The sequence below is a fragment of the Pristis pectinata genome, chromosome 1 (genome assembly GCF_009764475.1).
Source record: "Pristis pectinata isolate sPriPec2 chromosome 1, sPriPec2.1.pri, whole genome shotgun sequence".
NCBI classification, from domain to species: domain Eukaryota; kingdom Metazoa; phylum Chordata; class Chondrichthyes; order Rhinopristiformes; family Pristidae; genus Pristis; species Pristis pectinata.
In genome coordinates, this window is record NC_067405.1 from 145,332,205 (window position 1) to 145,359,027 (window position 26,823).

Here is a 26,823-nt window from a genome sequence, read left to right on the forward strand (position 1 = left end):
TAGCCTTGCAGAACAAGGGAATGCTAATGCACAACATGATTCCATTCAATCAGATTTCAAGATTCACAATCCTTTACTATAACTGTCATAAACTAATTCATGCCGATGTAAAAAATGGAAGACTTAACATCAGACTTCAACATTCCTATCACTCGTGATCAAAACTAAAAGCTTCTGATGAAAGGTCACCGACTTGAAACTAACCCTATTTCACTCCCCACAGAGATTAGGCCCCTTTTCCACACAGATCCCTCCTTATAAGTCTAAATGAATTCAGATATGTTTAAGACTCAGATATATGAAAAAAGTTGCTTGGTCTATGAACTGCTAATGAGTTTCCCATCTGTCTGTAACAGATCAAATCCTACATTGTCACGAGTTGACAAAGTACCTGTGGTATTGGTTTGGCAGTCAGAATTCCAAAACATCGGGTTGTATCTTCTGGGGGGTACAGCTTTCTCCTTCTGAAGTTGAGCTCATCAGGAAGAGGAGTGGTCAACACCATGCCAATCACATACAGGTAACAAGGTTGATTTGCTTTGGGGTAACTGTTCCTCAGACATTCGGGAATCTAATTAAAGTGAAAGAGAGGTATATGGATAACAGACCAAAATATTTGGTTTTGTAACAGATCTGAAAGATCCAAAAGATTTGCAAACATAGCAACATTTTTGAGGCAGAGCAAGGACAATATTTTTAGGCACTTAAAAGCTCAGACTGAAAATAGAGCAAAGCTGAATTCCGACTATCCCTTAAATGCAAATGACTTCAACTGAGCCCCATGGCATCACGGTCACATAAACAGGTGTCAACTGTGGTTGGGCGATAGAAATCTAGGCCAAGCCAGGTTGTGGATTTATATCAAACCAAGTTATGGATTAAAGATCTGGAGCTTTGAATTCCACATAATCTAGACTGTTACTCTAGCGTGCTACCATCTTCTGGATGAGACATTAAGCACCATTCTGCACTCTTATGTGGTAAGAAAGGTCCCTTATCAATACTTAAGTGGTGCAGGGGAGTTCTTGACTGTACTGGACCACAGCTGTCAACCTAATTCTGAGCTAGCTTTAGAACAATAAAGTACAAGCCATTCATTTGTGGCAACACTAAATAATAAAGTCTGCACTCATCCCTCAGAACAAGTCAATGTACCCAGCCAAATACTACACATTACAATAGAGGATTTATCAACCACTTCAAAGTTTCCAGTAACCAGCTGAAGAGCAGCACAGTCCAGGGACAGGATCACCTGCCCACATTCTAAATGCGCAGAGGGGGAATCTGTTAATATCTGTTATCTGCCCCGCACAGGAGTTTGGCTATCGAGGTTAGAGCACAGGGAATTGTTGGCAATGTACTGATATGGATTGACAACTGGTTATTGGACAGAAAACAAAGTGTGTATTCTCAGGTTAGTAGGCTGTGACTAGTGGGGTACGGCTGGGATCAGTGATTGGGCCCCAGCTATTCACTATCTACATCAATGACTTGGCTAAGGGGACCAAATGTCATATTTCCAAGTTTGTTGACAAACTAAACCAGATCGGATTGCAAGTACAGAGGAGGATGTAAAGAAGCTTCATGGAGATAAAGACAAGCTGAGCGAGTGGGGAAAACATACATGGAATACAATATGGAAAAATGAAAGGTCAACCACTTTGGTGAATATAACTGGAAAGCAGTGTAGTTGTAAAATGGTGAGTGATTAGGTAGTGTTGATATTCAAAAGGACCCAAGTTTGCTAATATCAAGTCAACAAAGGCCAACAATCAGATGTACCAAGCAATTAGGAGGGCAAATGGCTTGTTAGCCTTTATTACCAGGCTGTTGGATCACAGGAGAAAGGAAGTCTTGCTGCAATTGTAATAGAGGCTTAGTAAGAATGCAGCTGGGGTGCAGTTTTGGTCTCTTCACCCAAGAAAGGATTTACTTGCCACAGAGGGAATGCAGCAAAGGTTCACAAGATGGTTTTTAGGGATGGCAGGTTTGCTGTACGAGGAAAGATCGAGTAACTGGGACTCCATTCTTTACATTTTAGATGAAAGAGATTGGATTAAAACATACAACATTCTTAAAGGGTGAATGCAAGGAGGACGTGTTCCCTGGTTGAGGAGCCTAGGACCAGGGAGCACGGTTTGAGAACAAGTAGTAGGCCGTTTAAGATTGAGGTGCTGAGAAATTTCTTCACTCCGAAGGTGTGAAAGTATGAAATTCCCTATCCTGGACAGCTGTCAAGTTTATTCAAAACAAATGAATAATTCAACGTTTTTGGGGATAATGCAGGAAAATCCATGACGATGATGAATGGCAGGACAGCTCCAAGGGCAGGATGGCCTACTGCTGCTCATCTTTCTTCGTTCTTACATGTGCATACTCCATGGCAGAAGTGTATTTACTTACTGCTTTAGGATAGCACTGTCTCCGTTTTGTGGAACCTGGTCTTCCAGGAATACTGGTTTCTTCTTCGTCATGCAAATCAAGCTCTTCTTCATATTTCACGGTTTCTTTTCCAACCGGCATTAAGTGATCGTCCAGTTCACCTGCACCAAAAGAGAAGCCATAATACATGCAGTACATATTCTGGTGGACAGAAAGCAACAGCACGAGTTCGTTTATCATTTACCTATTTTGTGCAGTCGTTCACAGCAAAGAAGGGCTGCTGCTTTCTCAGCCAATCTTGTACAGGGCATTGGAAGACCCTAGGTTTCAAATAAAAGTTAATGAGATATATCACTTTTAACAGATGTGGTTACTTTACTGGAAAAGCTACAAGTTGACCATGTTAGGCAGCCCATCTCTGAGCTTAACAACGTCAATGCACGAGGTTTGGTGGGGTGGGGAAGAGGCAGCAGGAGAATCATAGAAAACAAATAAATGAACCAAAGTGGCTGTCAAGACTTAGTGGTAGTACAATCATCTCTGACTCAAGCCAATAATGTAGCTTTTATCATTGGGGGAGTGGTAAACTGTCAAGAGTGTAAAGGCAAACTGAAATGTCATTTTCCATTTCTGATAGTATTAAAGGTCCCAAGATGCAATTTGAGAGGAGTTTTCCCAGGTGCTGTTACCAATGTTATCCCTCAAATCAACATCATAATTACCTAATCTTACCTCACTGCTGTGGGTGACTTAGCTGTCACTTTTTCAACACTATAACACTTTTGCCTCCACTTAGGGAAGCCCTGAGGTCATGGCACTTTATAAATCAAAATTCCTTCCAATACAAACAAAATGTTGGAATTATACAATGGGTCAGTATTTGAAGGGGAAAGACAAACAAAGGCCCGTCTTTTCTCTTTACAGATGCTGGTTGATCTGTGCACTTTCTGTGAAGACTGATAGGTTTCTTTGAATTTATTCCTGGAATGTAAGCCACAGTAAAGGTGGTCATATGGATACAGCTTGATGCCATGTGAAAGCTACACTAGACTCTTGAACAATCCAGGTCAGGGCCTTTTAGAAAGACGTTTACGCAAAAGAACTAGGTCCTTTTCAAATCATATTTGCTTAATGCAGTTTCATCAATTGCCTAGATTGAAAATCAATTTTTTCCCCAGAATGCAAATCATTAAAATCTGTAGTTGAAACTATGAGCAAGCATGATAACCAAGGGTTCACATTGCAAGGATGAGGATAACAAAAATTCAATGTTTACTCACTGTTACTGGGATGCGGAGGGGCGAGTTGATAGGAAGGTAGAGAGTTGACTGAAAAGTACCATCTAACAGTTCTTGGGTTTTGCACTTTGGAGCCAAATGTGTGAAGGGGTCACTTGGTAATCTGGCACAGTATCTATACAGAAAACAGAAGTAAAATTACAATGCACATTCCTACTAAATTATACAGTCGGTGCATCACAGAAATCAAAAAGATATTTATTCAAAAGGCCACATGTATAAGGTAAAAACTTCAGCTTCGTGAAAGATGTTCCCTACAAAGTATCTCATTTATATCATGGCCCAAAAGAGAAACATATTAATACATGTGGCCTTAATAATTATGGAAAGGAAGTGATCATAAAATAATAGAATTGGTTTAATGATAAAAGTGTCAAAAATATTTCACAAGCTATTATTCAATTTAGAATTCTATATACCGTCACCTCCATGCATAAAACAGGCATGCAGAAATGAACTTTAGTGCAGACAATAGTACAAAATAATATAGCCTGTAAGGGAGATCTCCAGCTTGAATGCTGGGTGAAAAGTTAGTTACTGGGGCTGTACGATCCCTATTTATTGTTCCTTTTACGTAGCATCTCTTAATGAAGGTAAAGTTAGAATGCAATCACACCAAACACAGCAAAATTCATAAATCCTGTTTACATTGTGTAATGTAATATTGCAACTTCACCCCCTTGCTAATTATGACTCTGAAGCCTCACCACTTGCGGGAAGGAACAAGCTGCAAGCTCACTCAAGCAGTAATAGTGAGTATGAAAAGAGGAAAATGTCACTCAATGCAAAAAGGACACATTGTTAATGCATACATAACCAATACAAATTTCAGTGCGTGTTAATTCGTGAATATTAAAATCTTGGTCTTGCATACAAATGAAAATCAAAACATTTAAGGGCATAAAGTACAGATTACATCTTGCTAACCACCGGGAGGTACTCAAGGGGGCTGCTCCACATTTCCCCCCTTCTTACTCCCCTACTCAAGGAAAACCTTGGGAAGATTTAACAAGACATCCCTTCATTCAAAAGGAACTTTTTTTAAACAATGAAATGAAGTTTTAAATGTTTAGGAACTCAAGCAAATTGAGGGGGAATCTCTGGAGTACTCTTCCCTGTCTGAGTATGATATAAAGGGCATAAGAGTCACAATTATTTATTCTTAGTACAGGCAATGCTGACATAGCCGCAGAGTATTGTTATACCGTTGTTAGAACTGCACTGACATGTACTTCAGAATATGTGGATCATGTCCACAGTTATAACAATAACTGTCTGCTTAACCGCTTGGCCTGGAAATTCCTCAGCACTGCTGAAAAGCACTGGAGTTCTTACTTTGCGCACCACTGAGTTTTGGTCGTGGGCCTGCTGCTGTCAAATGAAGTAATACACTTCGGGAGATCAAATTTGAAGGCAGAATACAAGGTGAATGGCAGGACTCTTAGCAGTGTGGAGGAACAGGGGGATCTTGGGGTCCACGTTCACAGATCCCTCAAGGTTGCCGTGCGGGTTGATAGGGTTGTTAAGAAGGCGTATGGTATGTTGGCCTTCATTAGTCGGGGTATTGAGTTTGAGAGCCGCGAGGTAATGTTGCAGCTCTATAGAACTTTGGTTAGACCACACTTGGAATATTGTGTTCAGTTCTGGTCGCCTCATTATGGGAAAGATGTGGAAGCTTTAGAGAGGGTGCAGAGGAGATTTACCAAGATGCTGCCTGGATTGGAGAGCATATTTTATGACGACAGGTTGAGTGAGCTAGGGCTTTTCTCTTTGGAGAGAAGGAGGATGAGAGGTGACTTGATAGTGTACAAGATAATAAGAGGCATAGATCGAGTGGACAGTCAAAGGCTTTTTCCCAGGGCGACAATGGCTAACACGAGGGGACATCATTTTAAGGTGATTGGAGGAAGGTATAAGGGGGATCTCAGGGGTAAGTTTTTTCACACAGAGAGCGGTGGGTGCGTGGAACGTACTGCTGGCAGAGGTTGGGGGGGGCAGATACATTAGGGACATTTAAGAGACTCAGACAGACACATGAATGATAGAGAAATGGAGGGCTATGTGGGAGAGAAAGGTTAGATAGATCTCAGAGCAGGATGTAAAGGTCAAAGGGCCTGTACTGTGCTGTAATGTTCTATAATAAGACCTGAGGCAGGTACAACAGTATCGTTTAAGAAGCACTTGGATAGGTACATGGAGGGACGGGGCTTGGAGGGACATGGGCCGAACGCAGGAAATTGGGACTAGCTGGGTGGGCACCTTGGTCGGCATGGACTGGTCGGGCTGAAGGGCCTGTGTCTTTGCTGTGTTGCTCTATGACTAAAATCCCCACTGTACACTTTTCTTATTGCACTGATGTCTGGGGACAGAGGGCTGGCAATCAGGGGCCTGATTGAGGCCTGAAGAGGAGGGCCAATTCCCTGCAAGTTGTGTTAGGATGCTCAAAGTGGAAGATTCCTCCCTACCACCCTGGTAAGGGAGAGTTGCAAATGAGTCATCACTTATGTGATTGCTGTGGAAATTGTATTATTGGTGCAAGGGTGATTTGCAATTAAAAGTGCCTGGTCAAATTTCCAGAGCCCTTGAGTGAATATGGTTGCAATTGCTTTCTACTCCAGAAAGAAACAATCCTCAGATCCACTAGACTGAGAAAAAGTGCCACATGACTGAGCTTCTAGGTCTTGTTGTAATTAGACAATGCTGTTAAATATAGCACTGCAGCACCATCACTGGCATGAAGTAGTAATTACAGTAAGTTTAAAAGATCACCTCAATGTGCATAAAGGAATACGAATGCCAATACCTCAGTAAAGGCCAACTAAAGACTTGAAAACTAAGCCAGTACAATAATAAAACACCAATAATCTGCTATCCAATGATTCGGAAATTCCAATTGTTCAGCATCTGCCTCACCAGGTTATGTTTGCTTCCTTTGTACTCACCTTTAACCTGACTGAACTTGCTGGAACTTTTATTATAATACTGTGTACACTTCAATTAAATGTGCCTGAGTATTAATTGGAATAACATCCAATAGTCTGGAAACTTTACAGCAAGTGCTCAAGGGCCTTGCATGCAAGCTAGATGTACAAAATATCTGCAGGTTCAGAAGGTTAGAATCCATTCCATATTTCAGATTGGCACATTTCTGTTAAGCAACAGGTATTAAGGAATTTTTAGAAATTACCTGTACATGGAATTAGATCTTTTTATAAAAAATCAATTGTGGGATGAGGCCAACCTTTACCACCAATCACTAATTGCCTTTGAGGTGGTTTCTGAAGTGCTACATTCCTGTTGTTGAGGATCAACAACAAAAATGCAATTGGATAGGGATTTCCACAAGCCCAGCGCTGCTGCAGGTAGTGCAGTCATCACCACTCCAACGACCAGAGTTTGATTCTGACCCGAGATGCTGTTCTCTGTGAATGCATGGGCTCCCAATAGTTTCTTAACACATCCCAAAGATATAATGGTTATTGAGTTATGGAAAATGCAACATGCAGATGATATTGAACTTTAGCAAATCTTCTCATTTCTGTCCTGAAGAGCAGTTAAAGATGTCTGCCTAGAACACTACTCTGAGGAATTCTAGCAGTGATATTTAAGGTACACGGACGGGGTGGCAAGAGTGTCACAGCCTTGCAGTTCTAGCAGCCTAGGTTTAATCCTGACCTCTAGTGCTGTGTGTGGAGTTTCTAATGTTGCTCTCATGATTGCCTGGGTTTCCTCTGGGTGCTCTGGTTTCTTCTCATATCCCAGAGAGGTGTGGGTTGTGGTTTAATTGGCTGCTGTAAAGTAGTCAATTAACCCCTAGTAGGTGAGAAGAGTTGATAGGCAGGTGGGCAGCATAATATGGGATTGGTAGAGATTGTATCCATGGAAAATGGGTGGTAGGTGGGGACCCAAAGAGTCAAAAGGCCTGCTTTCATGTTGTATGACCCTTTGGCTCTAACATCACATCCACTTTCCTTTGAGAGATTAGCTATGATTCATGAAACAGTAATTAAGCTCAAAGGGGTTCCCAACAACTTGGCCACGAAGGGAGTAGTTTTTACCAGCTGGACAATAATCAAGTAAATGGTTTACTTGTTCATTTTGGATCCACACACACCCTCCAATCTGCCCTTCCACCCCTTGCTCCAATCATGAATTTTCAACTATTGATTTCAATAGAAGGTACTACTTATCCTCATTCAAGGACTTTACAGACAGTTTGCTTGAAAAGGATTTTGTATGTTGACATTCAATTCTCCAAATTATAATTGTGTGTATCAAATAATCCAAAAAAAACCTAATAAACCACAAGAAGACATATCAAGAGATGATAAAAGCTCAAGACTGGTGTCAACAAATGCCTGATTATATTGTGCCAATGCTAACACTTACCTGTTCACATGGCCAATGGCAGTGTTAATTGTTACTCGCGGGCTCCCATCTTCTGGTCTCAGTACATACGGAGGAAGCAATTCATCATCATCGGTTACAGGTTCAACCTCCATGTCAGTAGAATCCATAGACTTTGAGCATTTGTTTCGGAGAATCTTAATAAGGTATCAATAGAAATATGAACTTTCTAGAAGATAAAGCTACAGTGAGATGTTTTACAATTAGTGTTAAATCATTACATACATTTTCAATAATAATCTCCCAAGGCTTTTCCTACCCATTTTATTTTGAGGAATCTGGCATCTGGTTTCCAACATCATTCAGCATTCTCCAAAGAAAGCCTTAAAAGCCATCACCAGCCTACTCAACTACACAAGATAAACTTAATTTAGTTTTGATCCAACATTCACAAATGCAAAATGCAAAACTACAGATGCTGGAATGTGGAGTAAAAGAACTGCTGGAGGAACTCAGTGGGTCTCGTACCATATGTGGCGGGAAAGGGATGATCGATGTTTCGTGTCAAGACCATGAAACAGGAATGGGATCATAAATTCAGACTTGGCTACAGAGGTCACTCGATGGTGAATAGGAAACATGAACCATGGCTACTTTTAACCATTTGCTACTCATAGAAGTATGACCACCTGTAGATACTCAGCTGCCAGGATGACAGCTTTTGTCTGTTCAAGTAATAGTCATCACTTTCATCTTCACACCTATCTGACCACAAGAGCACCAAGCTTGATTCCTGTCTACACAAATTAGCCGCTTTCAGTGACAAAGAACTAAAATTGGCCTCAATGTTCCTGGGCTGGTGGGTGTGTGGAGAGTCGGCCAGGATTCTGCCTCTATATGCTATCCAGGGACCTTTGCTGGAAGGAGCACATGTGCGTCTGCAGAGGTTGCATCAAGACACAATCAGAGACAACTAATCTCTAATGGGCGGCATGGTAGCGTAGCGGTTAGCGCAATGCTATTACAGCACCAGCGATCGGGGTTCAATTCCCGTCGCTGTCTGTAAGGAGTTTGTACGTTCTCCTGTGTCTGCGTGGGTTTCCTCCAGGTGCTCCGGTTTCCTCCCACATTGCAAAGATGTACGGGTAGGTTAATTTGGGTTTAAAATGGATGGCGCGGACTCGTTAGGCCGGAAGGGCCTGTTACCACGCTGTAAATAAAGTTTTAAAAAAATTTAAATATTCATCAACTTGGCTGAATCTTAAGATTCAGAATTGGCTTGCCCATAGAAGATAGAGGGTAGTGGTGGAAGTGTGTTATTCGGGCTGGAGGTCCGTGATCAGAGGTGTTCCGCAGAGATTGGAGCTGGGGCCTCTGTGATATATATTTAACTGGATGAAAAAATAGATGGGTGGGTTAGTAAGTTTGCAATCATTGGAGATTGGTGGAGTTGTGGACAGTGTAGAAGGCTGTCAAAGGATATAGCAGAGCAATAGATCAGTTACAGATATGGGTGGAGAGATGGCAGATGGAGTTTAATCTGATCAAGTATGAGGTGTTACACTTTGGGAGATCTAATATGAGGGGAAAGTATACAGTTAATGGCAGGACCCTTAACAGCACTGATGTACAGAAGGATCTTGGGGTCCAAGTCCAGAGCTCACTGAAAGTGGCAAGTAGATACAATGGCAAAGGCAGCATATGGCATGCTTGCCTTCATTGATCCGGGTACTGAGTACAAGAGTCAGAAAGTCATATTGCAGCTATATAAAACTTCGGTTAAGCTGCTATTTGGCAAGAGTGCAGAAGAGGTTTACCAGGATGCTTTTTGTACTGGCCATCTAGTCTCTCCAAACTCAGTCCCGATGCAGCATTTTGACCCAAAACATCGACAATTCCTTTCCTCCCACAGGAGCTGCTCAACCTACTGAGTTCTTCCAGCAGATTGTTTGTTGATTCAAACATAAGAAATAGGAGCAGCCCCACCTATCTGCCTTTCCCCCATATTTCCCTTACTATGCAAAAATCTGTGTCTTAAATATTTAATGAGGTAGCCTCTATAGCTTCCCTGGGCAAAGAATTCCACAGATTCACTACTCCCTGGGAAAAGCAGTTCCTCTTCATCTACTCCCCCCAATCTTGATGCTATTTCCCCTAGTTCTAGTCTCACCTACCAGTAGAAACAACTTTCCTGCCTCCATCTTATCTAACCCTTTCAATAATTTTATGTTTCTATAAGATCCCCTCCCATCCTTCTGAAGTCTTGCGAGTATAGTCCCAGGCGACTCAATCTCTCCTCATCGGCCAACTCCATCTCCAGAATCAATCTGGTAAACCTCCTCTTAGCAGGATGCTACCTGGATTAGAGGGTATGAGTTATAAGAAGAGGTTGGATAAACTTCCTTCTTTTCCTCTCTGGAGCATCAGAGGCTGAGGGTAGACCTGACAGAAGATTATGAGAGGCACAGATAAAGTAGACGGTCAGATTCGTTTTCCCCAGAGTAGATATATCAAGTACAATATTTAAGTGAGAGGGGAAAAGTTTAAAGGAGATACGTGGGGCAAGTTTTTTTTAAATATGTACACAGAGAGTGGTAGATGCCTGGAACAGGCTGCTGGAGAGAGTAGAGGAAGCAGAAATGGCAGTGGCGTTTAAGACATTTTTATATAAACACATGAATATGTGTTTGTGTGTTTATGTAATGGAGTTATATGGATTATATACAGGCAGAAGAGATTTAGTTTAATTCAGCATTGTGTTTGGCACAGACATTGTGAGCCAAAGGGCCGGTTCCTGTGCTGTACTGTTCTACGTTCTATAAACTTGAAGAACAATCAGTTGCGAATCTGGTAGCACAATGGATTTGACACTTAAAAGTTGCCCGTTCAGATCCCATAACAACTTGAATAATACAAGTAGTTCAGCAGTTAGTGTACTAACTTGTATTGTTGCTATCAAGAAATTCAAATGTAATATACCGTAAATGCTGGAAAGCTGAAATAAAACAGAAAAGGGTAAAAACACAGCAGTTTTGGTAGCATTTATGGAGAGATAAAGTTAATGTTTCAGGTCACTGACATTTCTTTAGAACAAATACTGATGAATATATGAGTTAAAGAAAATTGGTGAAAAAGGCAACTGCTTCACTAACTTTCTTCAAGGAACTTGCATCTCCATCCTTCCCCTTTACACCCCCCATGATTCTCATCCAGTAAATCATGTTGTTATTGGTGCAACATAATAAATATTGATCGACATTGTTCCCTGAAGTCCGAGAATAAAAGTTAAACACAGTTGGTCCCATGGAAGCAGGTGCCAAGAAATTTGAAGTTTCATTTCCCTACCTTTCCAAAATGGTGAAAATATGAGTAAGAAGTGATCTATAATCCATTGCTACTGTACATCAAGTTGCAGTTATCAAGCGAGAAACCATTTAGTACCTTTTCAATTGCTTTGTAGGTTTTGAGATCCTCTTTGAAGTCTTCAATTTTGTCAGAATCTGAAAGCATGATGTAGTTTGAGATGGGAGCTCGCGCCCTTCCTTTTGATTGCACATAAGAACGATATTCTGTTGGTAAATCAAATCGAACTACCAGATTGCATTTTGGAATATCAACTCCCTCCTCAACAACACTAGTTGCAATGAGCAAGTTGGTTTCATGTGCACGGAATTTTCTCAGCACCTGCAGCAATATTTTGGAGGAATAAGAATGACATTAACTTTGTTGCGGTTCTTGAAACTCAACCACCAGTCAATAATGCAAGAGATTGCAATCTGTCCTTCCCTTTGAGTTGTTATTAGGAAGATGTTCATAAACCAATCTACAAAAGAGATGAGTTACTATATACTTTCACCCCCCTCCCCCCCCCAACACTGATTAAAAACAAAATCTATATCATTTCTATTACCATTTTGAAGTGTTTAGTTCTTTTTCCAGTCATAAATTTATGCTCGCTGGTTACCAAATCTGCCATAATCTGTAAACAATTTTTCCTTATTCAATCTACTATTGAACTCTTCATAAATTTGCAAATCTTTTACATCTCCTCCTCTGCTCTAGTATATTTCCTCCTAAACTATGACCAGAAATAATTCTAATATTCCAACAAAACATTAAATTTCAATTAAAAGCAAGGATGTCTTCCACCTTTTCAAAATTGGTCTTGCCATTAACATCTGTGATATGAAGTCATTAATACTTAGCTCAAGTATTAAGCAAGTTGAGACAACCCAACTTTCAAAATCTGAATATTTTGTGCAGCCTTTTCAAGGTTAAATAGACCATGCAGGACCATGTCAAAGGCGTTGCTGAAGTATATGCAAACATCATCTACCACCCTGCCCTCATCAATCCACTTGGTCACATCTTCAAAAATCTCAAAATTCCTGAGACACTATTTCCCACGCACAAAGCCATGCAGACTATCCCGAATCAGTCCTTGCCTTTCCAGATGCAGGTAGATCCTGTTTCTCAGAATCCTCTGCAGTAACCTTCCCATTACTGATGTTAGGCTCACCACAGCCTACAGTTCTCTGGTTCTGAGGTGATGCCCAAGTGGGAAAGGAAGAAAATTGTACAGTTGATTTTTAAGAACGTAAGGAATAGGAGGAGGAGGCCATCTGGCACATCAAGCCTGCTCTGCCATTCAATAAGATCAAGGCTAATCTGGCTGTAGACTCAGCTCCACCTACCTGCCTTTTCCCCATAACCCTTGATTCCCCTACTATGCAAAAATCTACCTGCGTCTTAAATGTACTTAATGAGGTAGCTCTACTGCTTCCCTGGGCAGAGAATTCTACAGATTCACTACTCTCTAGAAAGAGCAGGTTCTCCTCATCTCCGTCCTAAATCTATTCCCCCAAATCTTGAGGCCATGTCCCCCAAGTTCTAGTCTCACCTACCAGTGAAAACAACTTTCCATTGAAAGTTTTGGAAAAGATTTTTGAAAAAGAAATAAGCAGCTCTAACCTCTTCTTGCTTCCTGAATTCCACTTCCATCTGCTTATTACGTGGTTGGTTCTTTCCGATGCCATGACCAGTTATAAAATTACTGCTGACGTAAGACAACTCCAGATCCTGTTTACCAGCTTCCTTTATTAATCTGAGGATTAGATAATCAAATTAAATCAAACTCTTAAGAAGTTGGAGGAAGAGGGATTGAGAGGGAATAGGGCAATGGAAAGTTAAACAAATCCAGGCTCTCTCAAGACAAAAATTAATAGAACAACTTTGTTACTATTACAGTTTCTCCAGCAGTTTGTTTTTTGATTCATACAAAAATGCACAAAGGCCTGCATTCAAATCCACTGTTGAGATAACATGGAAATAAGAAAAAAAAATCAGGGAGTATTCAAATAACCGATCAAATGTTAGGACTAGAAACCAAGCTGATGAACCTACTTCTCAGAGAGTCAAAATCTTGGACTCCACAGTACTGAGCCAGAGATGAGTGTCTCATGCTGCTTATAACTGTATACAAAGGCATATAAATGCACATTGCAAAATCACAGTATATGGTCCATGGGAAATATGTCCGTACATGCAACATGTCTCCGAGGTTATCTTTGGTGGTGTAGGAACATTTAGAAATAACTTAGGACAAATTTCACAATCACTTTGATGGTATGAATCAACTGAAGCTAGCAGAGATTTGTAAAAGACAAATCATGACCGACCACCCAAGTTATTTTTTTTTATTTAGTAACAAAAGGATTGTTGAGGTGATGTGCCTATAGACTTCCAAAAGGCCTTTGCTAAAATTCCAGGTAATTAATTGGCTTGTGAGTTTAAGCCCCCTGGGATGGGAAAAGTAAAATATTAAATATTCAAAACATTACTAAATTAAATTATAAAAGAAAGCTAAGGGGACAATAATTTAAACAGGTCTGACAGGAATAATTGGGCATAACATTAAAATAATAATATAACAAACTTCTAAACGGAACCCTGAAAGCATCAACAGCTGAATGCAACATTTAGGGTGGAGGATTTTTGGATTATTTCAGGGGTGGATCAATGAATTAAGGGGCTGAATATTCCTGCTCAACCACATACGGCTGGAAAAATCTGCTGCAAAGTTTTGCACTACTAGTCATTTGACTTTTGTCTGATAAAATCTCAGTGACTCTTCCCAAAGATAATCATTCCTAGCTCACTCTTCTCAGTCATCACTGAATCCCTTCTGAATGCAAAGTACAAGCTGCACACAGGATTTTCAGCAGGCTCTTACCTGTTTAGAACAACTGCTGTATAGCGTCTCTCAACAAAAATAATCCCGCAAAGTATATTAGTGAAAGGGGATGGAAAATTAGTGTCAGCTTTCTCTTTCTCCTCTATTTCTTCATCCTCATCTTCATCTTCAGAATCACTCCATGACACATAATTGTCCTGGTTTCTGTTGTTGTACCACTCAACACTTTCAAACTGCTGCCGCTCAAAAGGTTTGTACTCATGCAAGATTTCCAACAGTTTGCTGACTTTCGGGGTCACATATTTCAGATCAAGAGCAGCAGGTGAGAAGTGTTCTTCACAGAGTGCATGAATTTTCCTCAGAAGAGTATCTGTAAACAAAAGGAACTTCCTGTTCAACTCCTCCTGCTCGTGCTTTATGTATTTCTGGAGCTCCCTCACCATCATCCCAGCTACTTTATCGGCACACCAAGGCCCAAGAACGGTTAAAACTGCACGGCAATCTACCAGTACCTATAGTGAATATAGAAACACAATGACTCATTGGGAAAACTGACAATTCATTATTCCCTTTAAGTAATAAACTCTACAGAATAATTCAATATTCATGTTGTACAAATTATGGCACATGGGCCACCTGCAGAGTGCTGGATATTTCTATCTAGACTGCACAGCCACAAGAATTGACTAATTGCCTCAGATTTCTTCCATACAAACTGCAAGTTTTCAAAATATTTAATCAGAAAATAACCAATCATCTCAGTACCCATCACCCGCAAGTTGCTCATCGTCAAGAGGGCACTGTTGAAATTACTGAACCCATATGTGGATCTGCAGAAAGACAACTCAACCTGGTGCTGAAATATCTTATCAACAGCAGACAGGTAATGGGAAATTTCTCTTGTTATAGCATGGGTCATGAGGGAACTGCTGCTGGTGATCAGACCAGAAGGCTTGTCTGTTCTGCTGGTTGCACATTATGTGATGAGGCTGGGAGTAAATTCTTCAGCAGGTGGGGAGAGATGGGGCATGCAGAAACAATGTGTATGGATTTACAATTACAATCATACACAATTCCTTTACCGAAACTCAGAATGTAGAGCCCCTTAACCTGTTAACTAAGGGGATGTAAAACAGTCCCTAACCCAATGCATTAAGGATGTCTGTTCAACCTTCCTGTTCAATTTTCTTTGTTGACTTGGCTGTATACATATAGGGCAAGGCTGCTTAACAATCAAGGCAAGGGTGATTGGATGGCTACCGAATGGTGGTACTGAGGAAGGGCCAGTGTAGGTGGGGATGGGGGGTGGTGGAAATTAAATTAACCGTGCCTGGATCCCATATTACCACATTAAGTGACTAAATATTTAGTTACCATACATTGAAGCTAAGAGATTCCATTTTATTCGGATCTCAAAGTAGTCCTGGGAAATAACTTTACAGATTAATTACAATGCATTACTATTTCATTTTTATAATTTGGTAAATTTGCTTTAATTAACATTTAAATTGGTAAAACAGTTTATAATTTAAAGCAAATAAAATGAAAAATACTGTAGCTAATGGAAATCTGAAACAAAAACTGATAATGCTGAAAATACTCTAGAGCAACCTGTAATTATTTCTTTCCACAGATGCTGCTTGACCTGCTGAGAATTTCCAGTATTTTGTTTTGAATCAATGGGTTCCCAATTGGATCAGAAACCAAATTTGTGATTGATACAGGATTTAAAAGTGATCTGAAGTTATGCTGTCAAACCAGGTCTAAGAATTGTGCTGGTTTGGTTGTAATCTAAACAGAAGCTTGGCTGTTAACAATGTTGTAATTTTACATAACTAAAAATACCAATATCTGGCTAGGTATGGTGAAAATACGTTTCACATTAGTGTATCTCAGAAGTGATTTGGATCACCAACCTGGCCTTCCCTGTGGATTAAAACAAAAACAGTGCATCGCGAATGTACACAAATTAAACTTTGAAAACAAAAACAGGATTTTAAAAAAGGAATTGCCAAAGACCCAAATAACTCATCAACTCAAAGTAAGCTTCATCCTACTTGTTAAAGAGAGGTTTCCCAGGATATCTTGCTCTGCTCAATCACCAGCAACATTAACAGCAATTGTGGGATGCACACAAAACTTGAATAGCCTGGTTTGCATTCAGTACCCCTGCCACCATCATGAATAAGGTTGATGCTTTTTAAAATCATAGACACAGATCTATCTCCCCAATGAAGTGTCATGCCTTCATCTTCAAATGTGAACAGTGCTTTCAGTGGCTGGTGTCTCTAATCCATTGGAAGGGATTTCAAATCAACGCGTCACTGGAATCTGCCAGGCTTCACTCAGCATTGTTGCTCAAAGAAATAGTGTCTGAAACCTCGTCAGTGTAACAAATTTGCAAATAATTAATCAATCAAAACTGCAAAACTAGAATATAGAAAGAGTACAACACATACCTGCTTAGGGACTGAAGTTGGGCCTCGATCATCACAGTGTGCAGATACATTATTGAAGTCATTAATAAAATTAAGCGCTTCATCCAATTCTTTTAAAAGCTTTTTGTATAATCCACTTTTATCCTCATATGGGCCACAATCAAGCACAACTTCATGAGGCTGAGAAGAATACCTATAGGCAGAAGAATAAATGAGGCATAAATTAATGAATTAGAGGGATTCGGTACACTGCGCTGAAGTTTATAGACAATGTGAAGACAGGGAGACTAGACAACAAATGCTGGCCTTGCCAACAGGACATTTATCCTGAGAAGCGAAGTAGTACAAAATTTGCAAAAGTATAAAAGGCAGGTTAAATAAGCGGCAGAAACATAGCAAATGGAATATAATGTGGCTAACTGTAAGGTTATTCACTTTGGTAGAAAGAATAGAAAAGCAAAGCCATTTCAATTGTGCATAGTTAATGAATGCTGACGTTCAGAGAGTTGGGTATCTTCATATGAGAAACAAAGAAAGTCTGCAATAACAAAATGCTGGTAATACTTAGCACGTCTGGTGGCACGTGGAGAGAGAAAGATAGTTAACATTTCAAGTCAATGGCCATCTATTTGTGTTCAGCAGAACCCTTGCAAAAAACCAACCTGGACCATGTTTTAAAAACTTTATTTAAAACTTTATGTATACAGCACGGTAACAGGCCCTTCCAGCCCAATGAGACTGCGCTGCCCATTTTAAACCCACATTAACCTACCCGTATGTCTTCAGAATGTGGGAGGAAACCGGAGCACCCGGAGCAAGCCCACGCAGACACGGGGAGAAAGTACAAACACTTTACATACAGTGATGGGAAACGAACCCCGATCGCTGGCGCTGTATTAGTGTCGCACTAACTGCAACCTGTTCATAACCAGGTTGAAGTTTAGGATACAAATTTAGATTAGGGCTAAAATTAGCTCTCAGAAATGACAGTGTTAAAGCTAAAGATGCAATTCAAAAACCAGAACATTAAGGCCAGCACAGTAGCACTGCAGGTAGACCTGGATTCGATCCTGCCCTCTAGTATTGTCCATCTGGAGTTTGCACATTCTCCCTGGAACCATGCCGAGTTTTTCTGGGTGCTCCTGTTCCCTCTCACATCCCAAAGACGTGATATTTGGTTGTCAATTGGTTACTCTGAGTTATCCCTAGGGTTGGTGCAGGGCAGGAGAATCAGGGGGAAGTTGATGTGCACGTGAGAGAGGTGGTTAGCGAGAAATAAGTGGAGGGATGGGATTGATGGAATTGTTCTGAGAACTAGCCAATTTTTTTTATGAAATATGAAAATGATGAAAACATTAAATGTTTACAACTCACTTGTCCAACACCACCAGGTCAGTGGCAGTCTCCGCACTGCTCCTGAGAATCTTTTCCAGCTTCAGAATCTTCTCCTCTAGCTCAGAAGGGTCACATTTCCCATTTAAAATGGAGGCAGTTAGTCCCAAGATACGAGGGCATGAGGGATTTTCCTCACACATCTGATAAACAGGAAGATAAAATTAGAATGAGGCTCACAAAAAAAACTAAATAAATATCCAGCCTAGTGTGTTAATTATCAAATTCAGATGAGAATCACCAGCTGTAAAGTTATAAGTTGAGAGATAATCAGCTTCTGCCCCAATGTTGAGGAAAGAGACAATCTGCTAGAACCCTTATTCAACAACTATTCAATGAACTATCAGTGTATCAGTGGACATGGACCGGACTTAGTTGGCTTGTCATCCATCCAGCACACCAGGCAAAGAATGACTACTGGACCAAGAAGGGATCAAACTGCAGTGGAAGTAGTCTTTGAATGCATGTAAAACTGAGGTAGATAGATCCTTGATCACCAAAGGGTGAAAGGTTACTGCAAGTACACAAGAACGTAGAGTTGTAAGTTATATATCAAATTAATCATGAACCTATTAAATGGCAGAGCAGCTCAAGTGTATGAGTGGCCAATTCCCTGCTCTTAATTGATATGATCATATGTGCTGACATTCAGGTGAGGCATTAAACTAATATTTTGCTGCCCTTACAGATGGACACAAAAAAAATCCTATGACACTATTTCAGGGGGAGGGGAACCACAGTGTTAGAGCAGATAGTGAGGTGGAGGAGGAAAAAGGTCATGTGAGGACTGCAGGTACAGACAGAAATCAAAGGTTTGTACGCGATAGAAATGTTCTCAGGTGCATCTATTTCAATGCAAGGAGTATTGTAGGTAAGGCAGATGAGTTTAGAGCGTGGATTGGCACGTCGGATTACGACATTATTGCTATTAGTGAGACTTGGATGCAAGGGGAGCAGGACTGGCAGCTTAATGTTCTGGGATTCTGTTGTTTCAGACGTGATAGAGGGGGAGGGATGAAAGGGGAAGGAGTGGCATTACTAGTCAGGGAAAATATCACAACTGTGTGTAGACAGGACAGCCGGGAGGGCTCGTCTACAGAGGCCATATGGGCGGAACTAAGGAACAGGAAAGGTGTGGCCACACTAATAGGGCTGTAATATAGACCGCCCAACAGTCAGAGAGAATTGGAGGAATAAATCTGTAGTGAGATAGCAGACCAATGTAAGAAACAGAAAGTTGTAATAGTAGGAGGTTTTAACTTTCCACATATTGACTGGGACTCCCACACTGTGAAAGGGCTGGATGGCTTGGAATTTGTCAAATGTGTTCAGGAAAGTTTTCTAAATCAATATATAGAGGTACCAACGAGAGAGAATGCAATACTTGATCTCCTATTAGGGAACCAAACAGGTCAGGTGTCAGAAGTATGTGTAGGTGAGCATTTTGGGTCCAGTGACCATAATGTCATTAGTTTCAAGTTAATTATGGATAAGGACAGGTCTGGTCCTCGAGTTGAGGTTCTAAATTAGAGAAAGGCCAATTTTGTGGAAATGAGAAAGGATCTAGGAAGAGTGGATTGGGATAAGTTGTTTTCTGGCAAGGATGTGTTCTGTAAGTGGAAGGCCTTCAAAGGCGAAATTTTGAGAGTGCAGAGTTTGCATGTTCCTGTGAGGATTAAAGGCAAAGTTAACAAGCATAGGGAACCTTGGTTTTCAAGGGATATTGGCAATCTGGTTAAGAAAGAGAGAGAGGTGTACAGCAGGTATAGGCAACTAGGAACAGATGAGGTACTTGAAGAGTATAGAAAATGTAAGAAAATACTAAAAAAGGAAATCAGGAAGGCAAAAAGAAGACATGAGGTTGCTTTGGCAGATAATGTGAAGGTAAACCCGAAGGGTTTCTACAAGTATATTAAAAGGATAGTAAGGGACAAAATTGGTCCCCTAGAAGATCACAGTGGTCGTCTATGTGTGGAGCCTCAGGAGATGGGGGAAGATCTTAAACAGTTTTTTTGCATCAGTATTTACTCAGGAAACTGGCATAGGGGATATGGAAGGAAGGGAAACAAGCACTAGTGTCATGGAACATATAGAGATTAAAGAGGACGAGGTGCTTGCTGCCTTACAGCATATAAAGGTAGATAAATTCCCGGGCCTGATAAGATATTTCCTCTGACATTGAGAGAGACTAGTGTAGAAATTGCAGGGGCCCTGGCAGATATATTTAAAATGTCCTTAGAAACGGGTGCAGTGCCGGAGGACTGGAGGGTAGCTCATGTTATTCCGTTGTTTAAAAAAGGATCTAAAAGTAAACCAGGTAATTACAGGCCAGTGAGCCTGACATCAGTAGTAGGTAAATTATTGGAAGGTGTTTTGAGAGATTGGATATACAAGTATTTGGACAGCCAAAGGCTGATTAAGGATAGTCAGCATGGCTTTGTGCATGGTAGATCGTGTTTAATAAATCTTGTAGAGTTTTTCCAAGGAGGTTACCAAGAAAGTAGATGAAGGAAAGGCTGTGGATGTTGTCTACATGGACTTTCGTAAGGCCTTTGACAAGGTCCCACATGGGAGGTTAATTCAGAAGGTTCAGACACTAGGTATCCATAGAGAGGTTGTAAACCGGATTCGAAATTGGCTGTGGGAGAAGACAGAGAGTGGTAGTGGATGATTGTTTCTCAGACTGGAGGCCTGTGACTAGTGGTGTGCCTCAGGGATCTGTGCTGGGGCCATTGTTGTTTGTTGTCTATATCAATGATCTAGATGATAATGTGGTAAATTGGATCAGCAAGTTTGCTGATGACACTAAGATTGGAGGCGTAGTGGACAGCGAGGAAGGCTTTCAAAGCTTGCAGAGGGATCTGAACCAACTGGAAAAAGGGGCTAGAAAATGGCAGATGTAATTTAATGTAGACAAGTGTGAGCTGTTGCATTTTGGAAGGACAAATCAAGGTAGGACATCGTCGTCGTGGCTATCCCTCGAGGTCGAGGATGATGGTCTTCGTTCCGTTGATCTATCTATGGGATCTCAAGTGGCTTATGAGTCCAGTCTTGGCTCAGAAAGTTCTTCTGCATTCAGGACAGGTAGTTCCAGACGGCAGATTGGGCTTTGGTTGTTGCTGCCTCTCTTTCCATTTGCTTCTCTTTTCCTCTAATTCTGATCATCTGTTGGCTTCGAAAGTTGCTGTTCCTTCTCCGATGATGGTTTGCCAGAGTTTCCTGTCCTTGGCATTGGTTTCCCAATTGTTGACGTCGATGTTACACTTCTTCATGTTGGCTTTAAAGACGTCTTTGAATCTCTTCTGTTGTCCGCCTCTTTTATGTTTGCCTACTTTCAGCTGGGAGTAGAAGATTTGTTTCGGCAGACGTTCGTTTTACATCTGAACAACATGACCGCTTCATCTTAGTTGGTTCTTGATAACATAGACTTCAATGCTTGTTGTTTTTGCTTCATTTGGCACGCTGACATTGGTTCTTCTATCTTCCCAGCTGATATTTAAGATATTTCGAAGACAGCATTGATGGAACTTTTCAAGTGCCTTCAGATGTTGTCGGTATGTTGTCCAAGTTTCTGATGCATACAGGAGCGTTGGGATCACCACTGTATTGTACACTGACATTTTAACGGAAGGACAAATCAAAGTAGGACATACACAGTAAATGGTAGGGCACTGAGGAGTGCGGAGGAACAAAGGGATCTGGGAGTTCAGATACATAATTCCCTGAAAGTGGCGTCACAGGTAGACAGGGTTGTAAAAAAGGCTTTTGGCATCCTGGCATTCATAAATCAAAGTATTGAGTACAGGAGTTGGGATGTTATGGTGAGGTTGTATAAGATATTGGTGAGGCCAAATTTGGAGTATTGCGTGCAGTTCTGGTCACCTAACTAGAGGAAGGATATCAGTAAGATTGAAAGAGTGCAGAGGAGATTTACTAGAATGTTGCCGGGTCTTCAGGAGTTGAGTTACAGGGAAAGATTGAACATGTTAGGACTTTATTCCTTGGAGTGCAGAAGAATGAGGGGGATTTGATAGAGGTTTACAAAATTACGAGGGGTATAGATAGAGTTAATGCGAGTAGGCTCTTTCCACCTAGATTAGGAGAGATAAGTACAAGAGGACATGGCTTTAGGATGAAAGGGGAAAGGTTTAGGGGGAGCATTAGAGGGAACTAGAGTGGTGGGAGTGTGGAACGGGCTGCCATCTGATGTAGTAAATGTGGACTCACTCAAGTTTTAAGAATAAATCGGATAGATACATGGACGGGAGAGGTCTGGAGGGTTACAGACTGGGTGCAGGTAAATGGAACTAGCAGAATAATGTTTTGGCACAGACCAGAAGGGCCGAATGGCCTGTCTTCTGTGCTGTAGTGTTCTATGGTTCAAAGACCACAGGAATTTTCCCCTCGTACTCTGGCTAATAGTTACTCCACTTTCAATGTAACTAAAAAAAACGCTGTTTGGGAATGCTCTATGAAAATTAGCCACTAGATTTCAAAAGTGCTTCATTGGCTGTAATGGGATATTTGGGATGAAATCACGAAAGGCACTTAAACTCAGATCTCTATCTTTCTACTTTTTAAGCCAGGTAGGGCTGATATCGCAAAGACAAGTAATATATACCCATCCCACTGATGTAAACTTTTACAAAGTAATAAACTGTTAAAGTAACATGTTCTATGTCAGATGAATGGTGGTAAAACTGCAACATTAGCAATTTTACAGATGATAGTTGTCATTTCAAGATCCTTCATTTCTATAAAAAAATGTACAGCGGATACACTTTGGCATGATACACCATGTCATTAAAAGTTCAATGTGTGACCCTGCCAGCAGCAAACTGATCAAAATTTCCCCACTTAAAGATTACTGTTAAGTGTATCTGAGTAAAAATGTCATTTTACAAATATTTAAATCATTTGTGCTTTATCAGAGGAAACACAAGTCTCAGCAATTCTTGCCAGATGCAATAAAAATTCCAATAAATACTCCCGTAGCCTCTCCACCCACAGGATTAGACAAATCAATCAAGTTGACAAGTTCAATAACACAAATGAACTCCACTTTTAACAAAGAGCAATAACGACAAATGAAGCCCAGTCATGAATCCTTTCGTCTGAAAACTTGCTTGCATCATGCCAAAGGGAGGCAAGCGTAGAGAAAGTAAAAGAGAAACAGCTGCTACACTTCTGTAATCAATTTGAACACAGGCAGTATCGAGCAGATTCATGGGGAAAGCCCAGTTAGATCGAGAATGATGTAGGTCTACATTGGTGCCATGCAAGGGGATGGGCTCCATTCACAGGCAATCTATTTTTATTTGGATATACCTTAGCCTCAGCATCACATATCCTTGACTTTGTGTATTAAACTCATTTAGACAATTTGATTGCTTGGCTAATAGTTGACCAGACAGCTAAATTGAATGTGATTGGCAGTGCTTTGTTTCTACCAGAATGCAGCTAATTAAGCCATCTATCTTGTAAGATCTTGCACATCTTTTAAGTATAAACAGAATTCATACATCACACATTGAAAAGCAACATTGATGCTGTCCTTCTGAAGTATTTGCTGAAACTTGATGTAAATCTCCTTTCCTTAGAGATAAAAGAATTGAATGGAAAGAGAGAAAAGCACTTTATTTCATTCAATGGCACAGCCCTCATAACCTGCAGGTGGCAGTGATGTTTTTTTTTGAATGACAAAGCTTTGGCAGAACAAAAAAACTCATCAAATGGTGCACCACACGTGCCAACAATAACAATAGATGAAAATATAAATAGTGTAGTGAATAAAGTCAGCAAACAGCAGGCACAAAAAGCTCCAAGGACATGATGCAAGGGCAATAACAAACACATTACAACAAAGACAGGACTGGTCACTTCAGGTGCTAAGAAAAGAAGAAGGAAAAAGGTGCATGGCAGTGCTCATTAAGTCAAATGGTGGGTGGAAGGCTTGAGGAATCAAGGGTAGAATCCATGTGGGCAGAGATGAGCAATAAAGGCTGCCATAACAGAGTTCTGGTTAGACTACAGGTCAGCAAATAGTGAATTTAAATTACCACAATATTGCTTGGATAATCTTGGAGGAATGTAAGGGAAGGTTTAGTTTTTAAATTGTGTCTAACTTCTGATCTGTAGGTTTTCAGCCCCAATAAAAAGGAAGCATTGTTGGATCTGGTTCTGTGGAAGGAGTTAGTTAAATGAAGAGATGGATACACTGGCAGAATGGGCAGACAAATGTCAGATGAACTTCATTATTGTGAAGTAATACACTTTTGCAGAAAGAACGAGGATAGACTAAATGATAAAGAGGAACAGAAGGATGTCACTATATGTGCACAAAGCCCTGAAGTTGAGATTTCAAACTATTTGTATTTGGTTAGTGTCCCCATTGGCGATAGAGTGGAAAAGCAATCAAAGTCATGTTATTCAGCCAGTCTTGGCCTGCTCCTATTCCTTTCTTTTGTTGCTAATGTATTTCAATGAAAGAAAAAAAGCAAATGCCATAATTGTTTAGGTTCTGGCATGCTGGTAACCTCATGATTCAATTACTGGTAGACTCAAGATATCAGACTCCCTGCAATTCATATCAGTATGGCCGATAAACACCACAGAAAATCTAACTGCATCTTGCTAAACAAATTTAATCAGAAGTGGACTTTCAAAAGCTTGGATAAAATTGCAAGGACACTGAAAATATAAATATTGCGGTGTCAGGCACCTTTAGGTAGGAGGTAGATAAAAATATGTATATGATGCAAGTACCATTGAGTTGCAAGTAGGGCAACTCTCTCACAGCCCCATCAACCTGGGCTCAATTCTAACCTCTGGTGCTGTCAGTGTGGAGGTTGGCACATTTTCCTTGTGACCAGAGGGGTTTTCTTTGGGTTTTATAGAGTCCACATCCATGCTGACCTTTCATGCCCATCTACACTTATCCCATTTGCCTGCATTACAATGTTATCATTTATGGCCTTGTCTATTCAAGAACCTATCTAAATGTCTCTTAAACAGTGATTGCATCCAATTCCATCGCCTCCTCTGGCAGCGAGTTCTAGATATCAGCCAGTGTTAAAAAAAAACTTGCCCTTCAAATCCTCTTTAAAAATCCTTCCTCTTACCCGAAACCTTTGCCCTCTTGTTCTTGATACCGATAAAACTATGAAAAGATTCTAGCTACCCTATCTATATTCTTATAATTTTATACACATCCATCAGGTCATCCGTCAACCCCCTTTGCCCCAACCTATCCAATCTCTCCCCATAACTAACGTCCTCTAATCCAGGCAACATTCTGGTGAATCTCCTTTGCACTCTCCAGCGCAACTACATCCTTCGTAGAATGGGGCGACCAGAACTGCATACAGTATCCCAAGTGTAGTCCCACCAGTGTTTTGTAACGTTTCTCCAGTTTACCTCCCACATCTCAAAGACATGCTGGTTCTCAGCTTGGAAATTACTCCCAGCATAGGTGGATGGTTGGAGAATAAGAGGGTATGAACAGGCATGAGTGAAAAGTAGGTTACAGGGAAATAATAGATTGGTGGACTTGCTGAGAGTTGACCTCAATGGATGCCTTCTACATCATAATGAAAAATTTTCATATAAACTTTCTCCATTCTAAAATCCCAATGACTACTTAAAAAGGAAACACTCAATCCCATGGTGTCACATAAAAAGCTGTAGTTATTGGTACTAGTTTATTATTGTCACTTGTACCGAGGTACAGTGAAAAACTTGTCTTGCATACCGATTGTACAGGTTAATTCATCACACAGTGCAGTTACATTGGGTTAGTACAGACTGCATTGATGTAGTACAGATAAAAACAGTAACAGTACAGAGTAAAGTGTCACAGCTACAGAGAAAGTGCAGTGCAATAAGGTGCAAGGTCACAACAAGGTAGATCATGAGGTCATAGTCCACCTCATCGTAACAGCACAAGTTTAACAGTCTGACCTCTGAGAAAGTACAGAAAAGAAATTTATTTAAACCTGAATTTTAAGAACACAATATAGGACTTTAGAACATCAAATGTTAAATCAAACATGTGCGCCCTTGCCCAGGTACCTACCAACACCACACCACCTCCCCCCCACCAGACTCCAGCATCTCACATTTGTTTTCAATTCTTGGTGTGGAATGTTGTGGCAGATTGGCATATCTAAATGAGCATGATATCATACCTTCATAATTTCCTGATAGGGGTGGTCTTTAATTGCAAGGTGACATTCATCAAACACCAGTAAGTTGATATTCGAGAGGAAAATGTAGCCTCTCTTCAATATGTGCAAGAAGATGTGGCAAGTCATAACTAGCACCTGTGAAAATAAAACAGCAGGGGAGGGGATATCGATCACAGTGGATTTTATACAAAACACTGAGCCTGGTTAGGTCAGGCCACTTGCTATGCCACACAAACTACACACACAGCAAGACAGCAATTAACTGTACCTTTACCTTCCTATACTTTTATGGATAGGCAATAAACATTGGCCTTTCCAGCAACACTCTGGTCCTGACATGAATAAATAAATAACAATTGAATACCTGCTGTCCACTGAAGCGTTTACTCCATTCTTCCTTTGCCCATGACTCAACATTCTCCATAACGGAATACTCCCCCACCTTCAGATCGGAATGGGTCTTGACAGCTGCTGCTAGCTGAGCCACAGAGGATGCTAGGAGATGTAATATGCTCTTAGTTACTGGGTGCAATCTTTCCAGAAACACAAATTATATCACCTCCATTTAAATTTCCTGGCATACAGTA

The 26,823-nt window shown here is 40.7% G+C and overlaps 1 protein-coding gene across 1 annotated transcript in view; it reads right to left on the reverse strand.

Annotated features, from left to right (window-relative positions):
- The window catches only part of dicer1 (dicer 1, ribonuclease type III), a 105,694-nt gene that overhangs the window by 35,556 nt on the left and 43,315 nt on the right, over positions 1-26,823 (reverse strand). Inside the window, 12 exon segments of the mRNA XM_052031054.1 lie at positions 392-571; positions 2,404-2,543; positions 2,627-2,702; positions 3,663-3,795; positions 8,070-8,224; positions 11,469-11,711; positions 12,999-13,131; positions 14,260-14,732; positions 16,680-16,851; positions 18,033-18,193; positions 26,237-26,371; positions 26,601-26,731. Coding sequence (XP_051887014.1) covers positions 392-571; positions 2,404-2,543; positions 2,627-2,702; positions 3,663-3,795; positions 8,070-8,224; positions 11,469-11,711; positions 12,999-13,131; positions 14,260-14,732; positions 16,680-16,851; positions 18,033-18,193; positions 26,237-26,371; positions 26,601-26,731 — 2,132 coding nt within the window.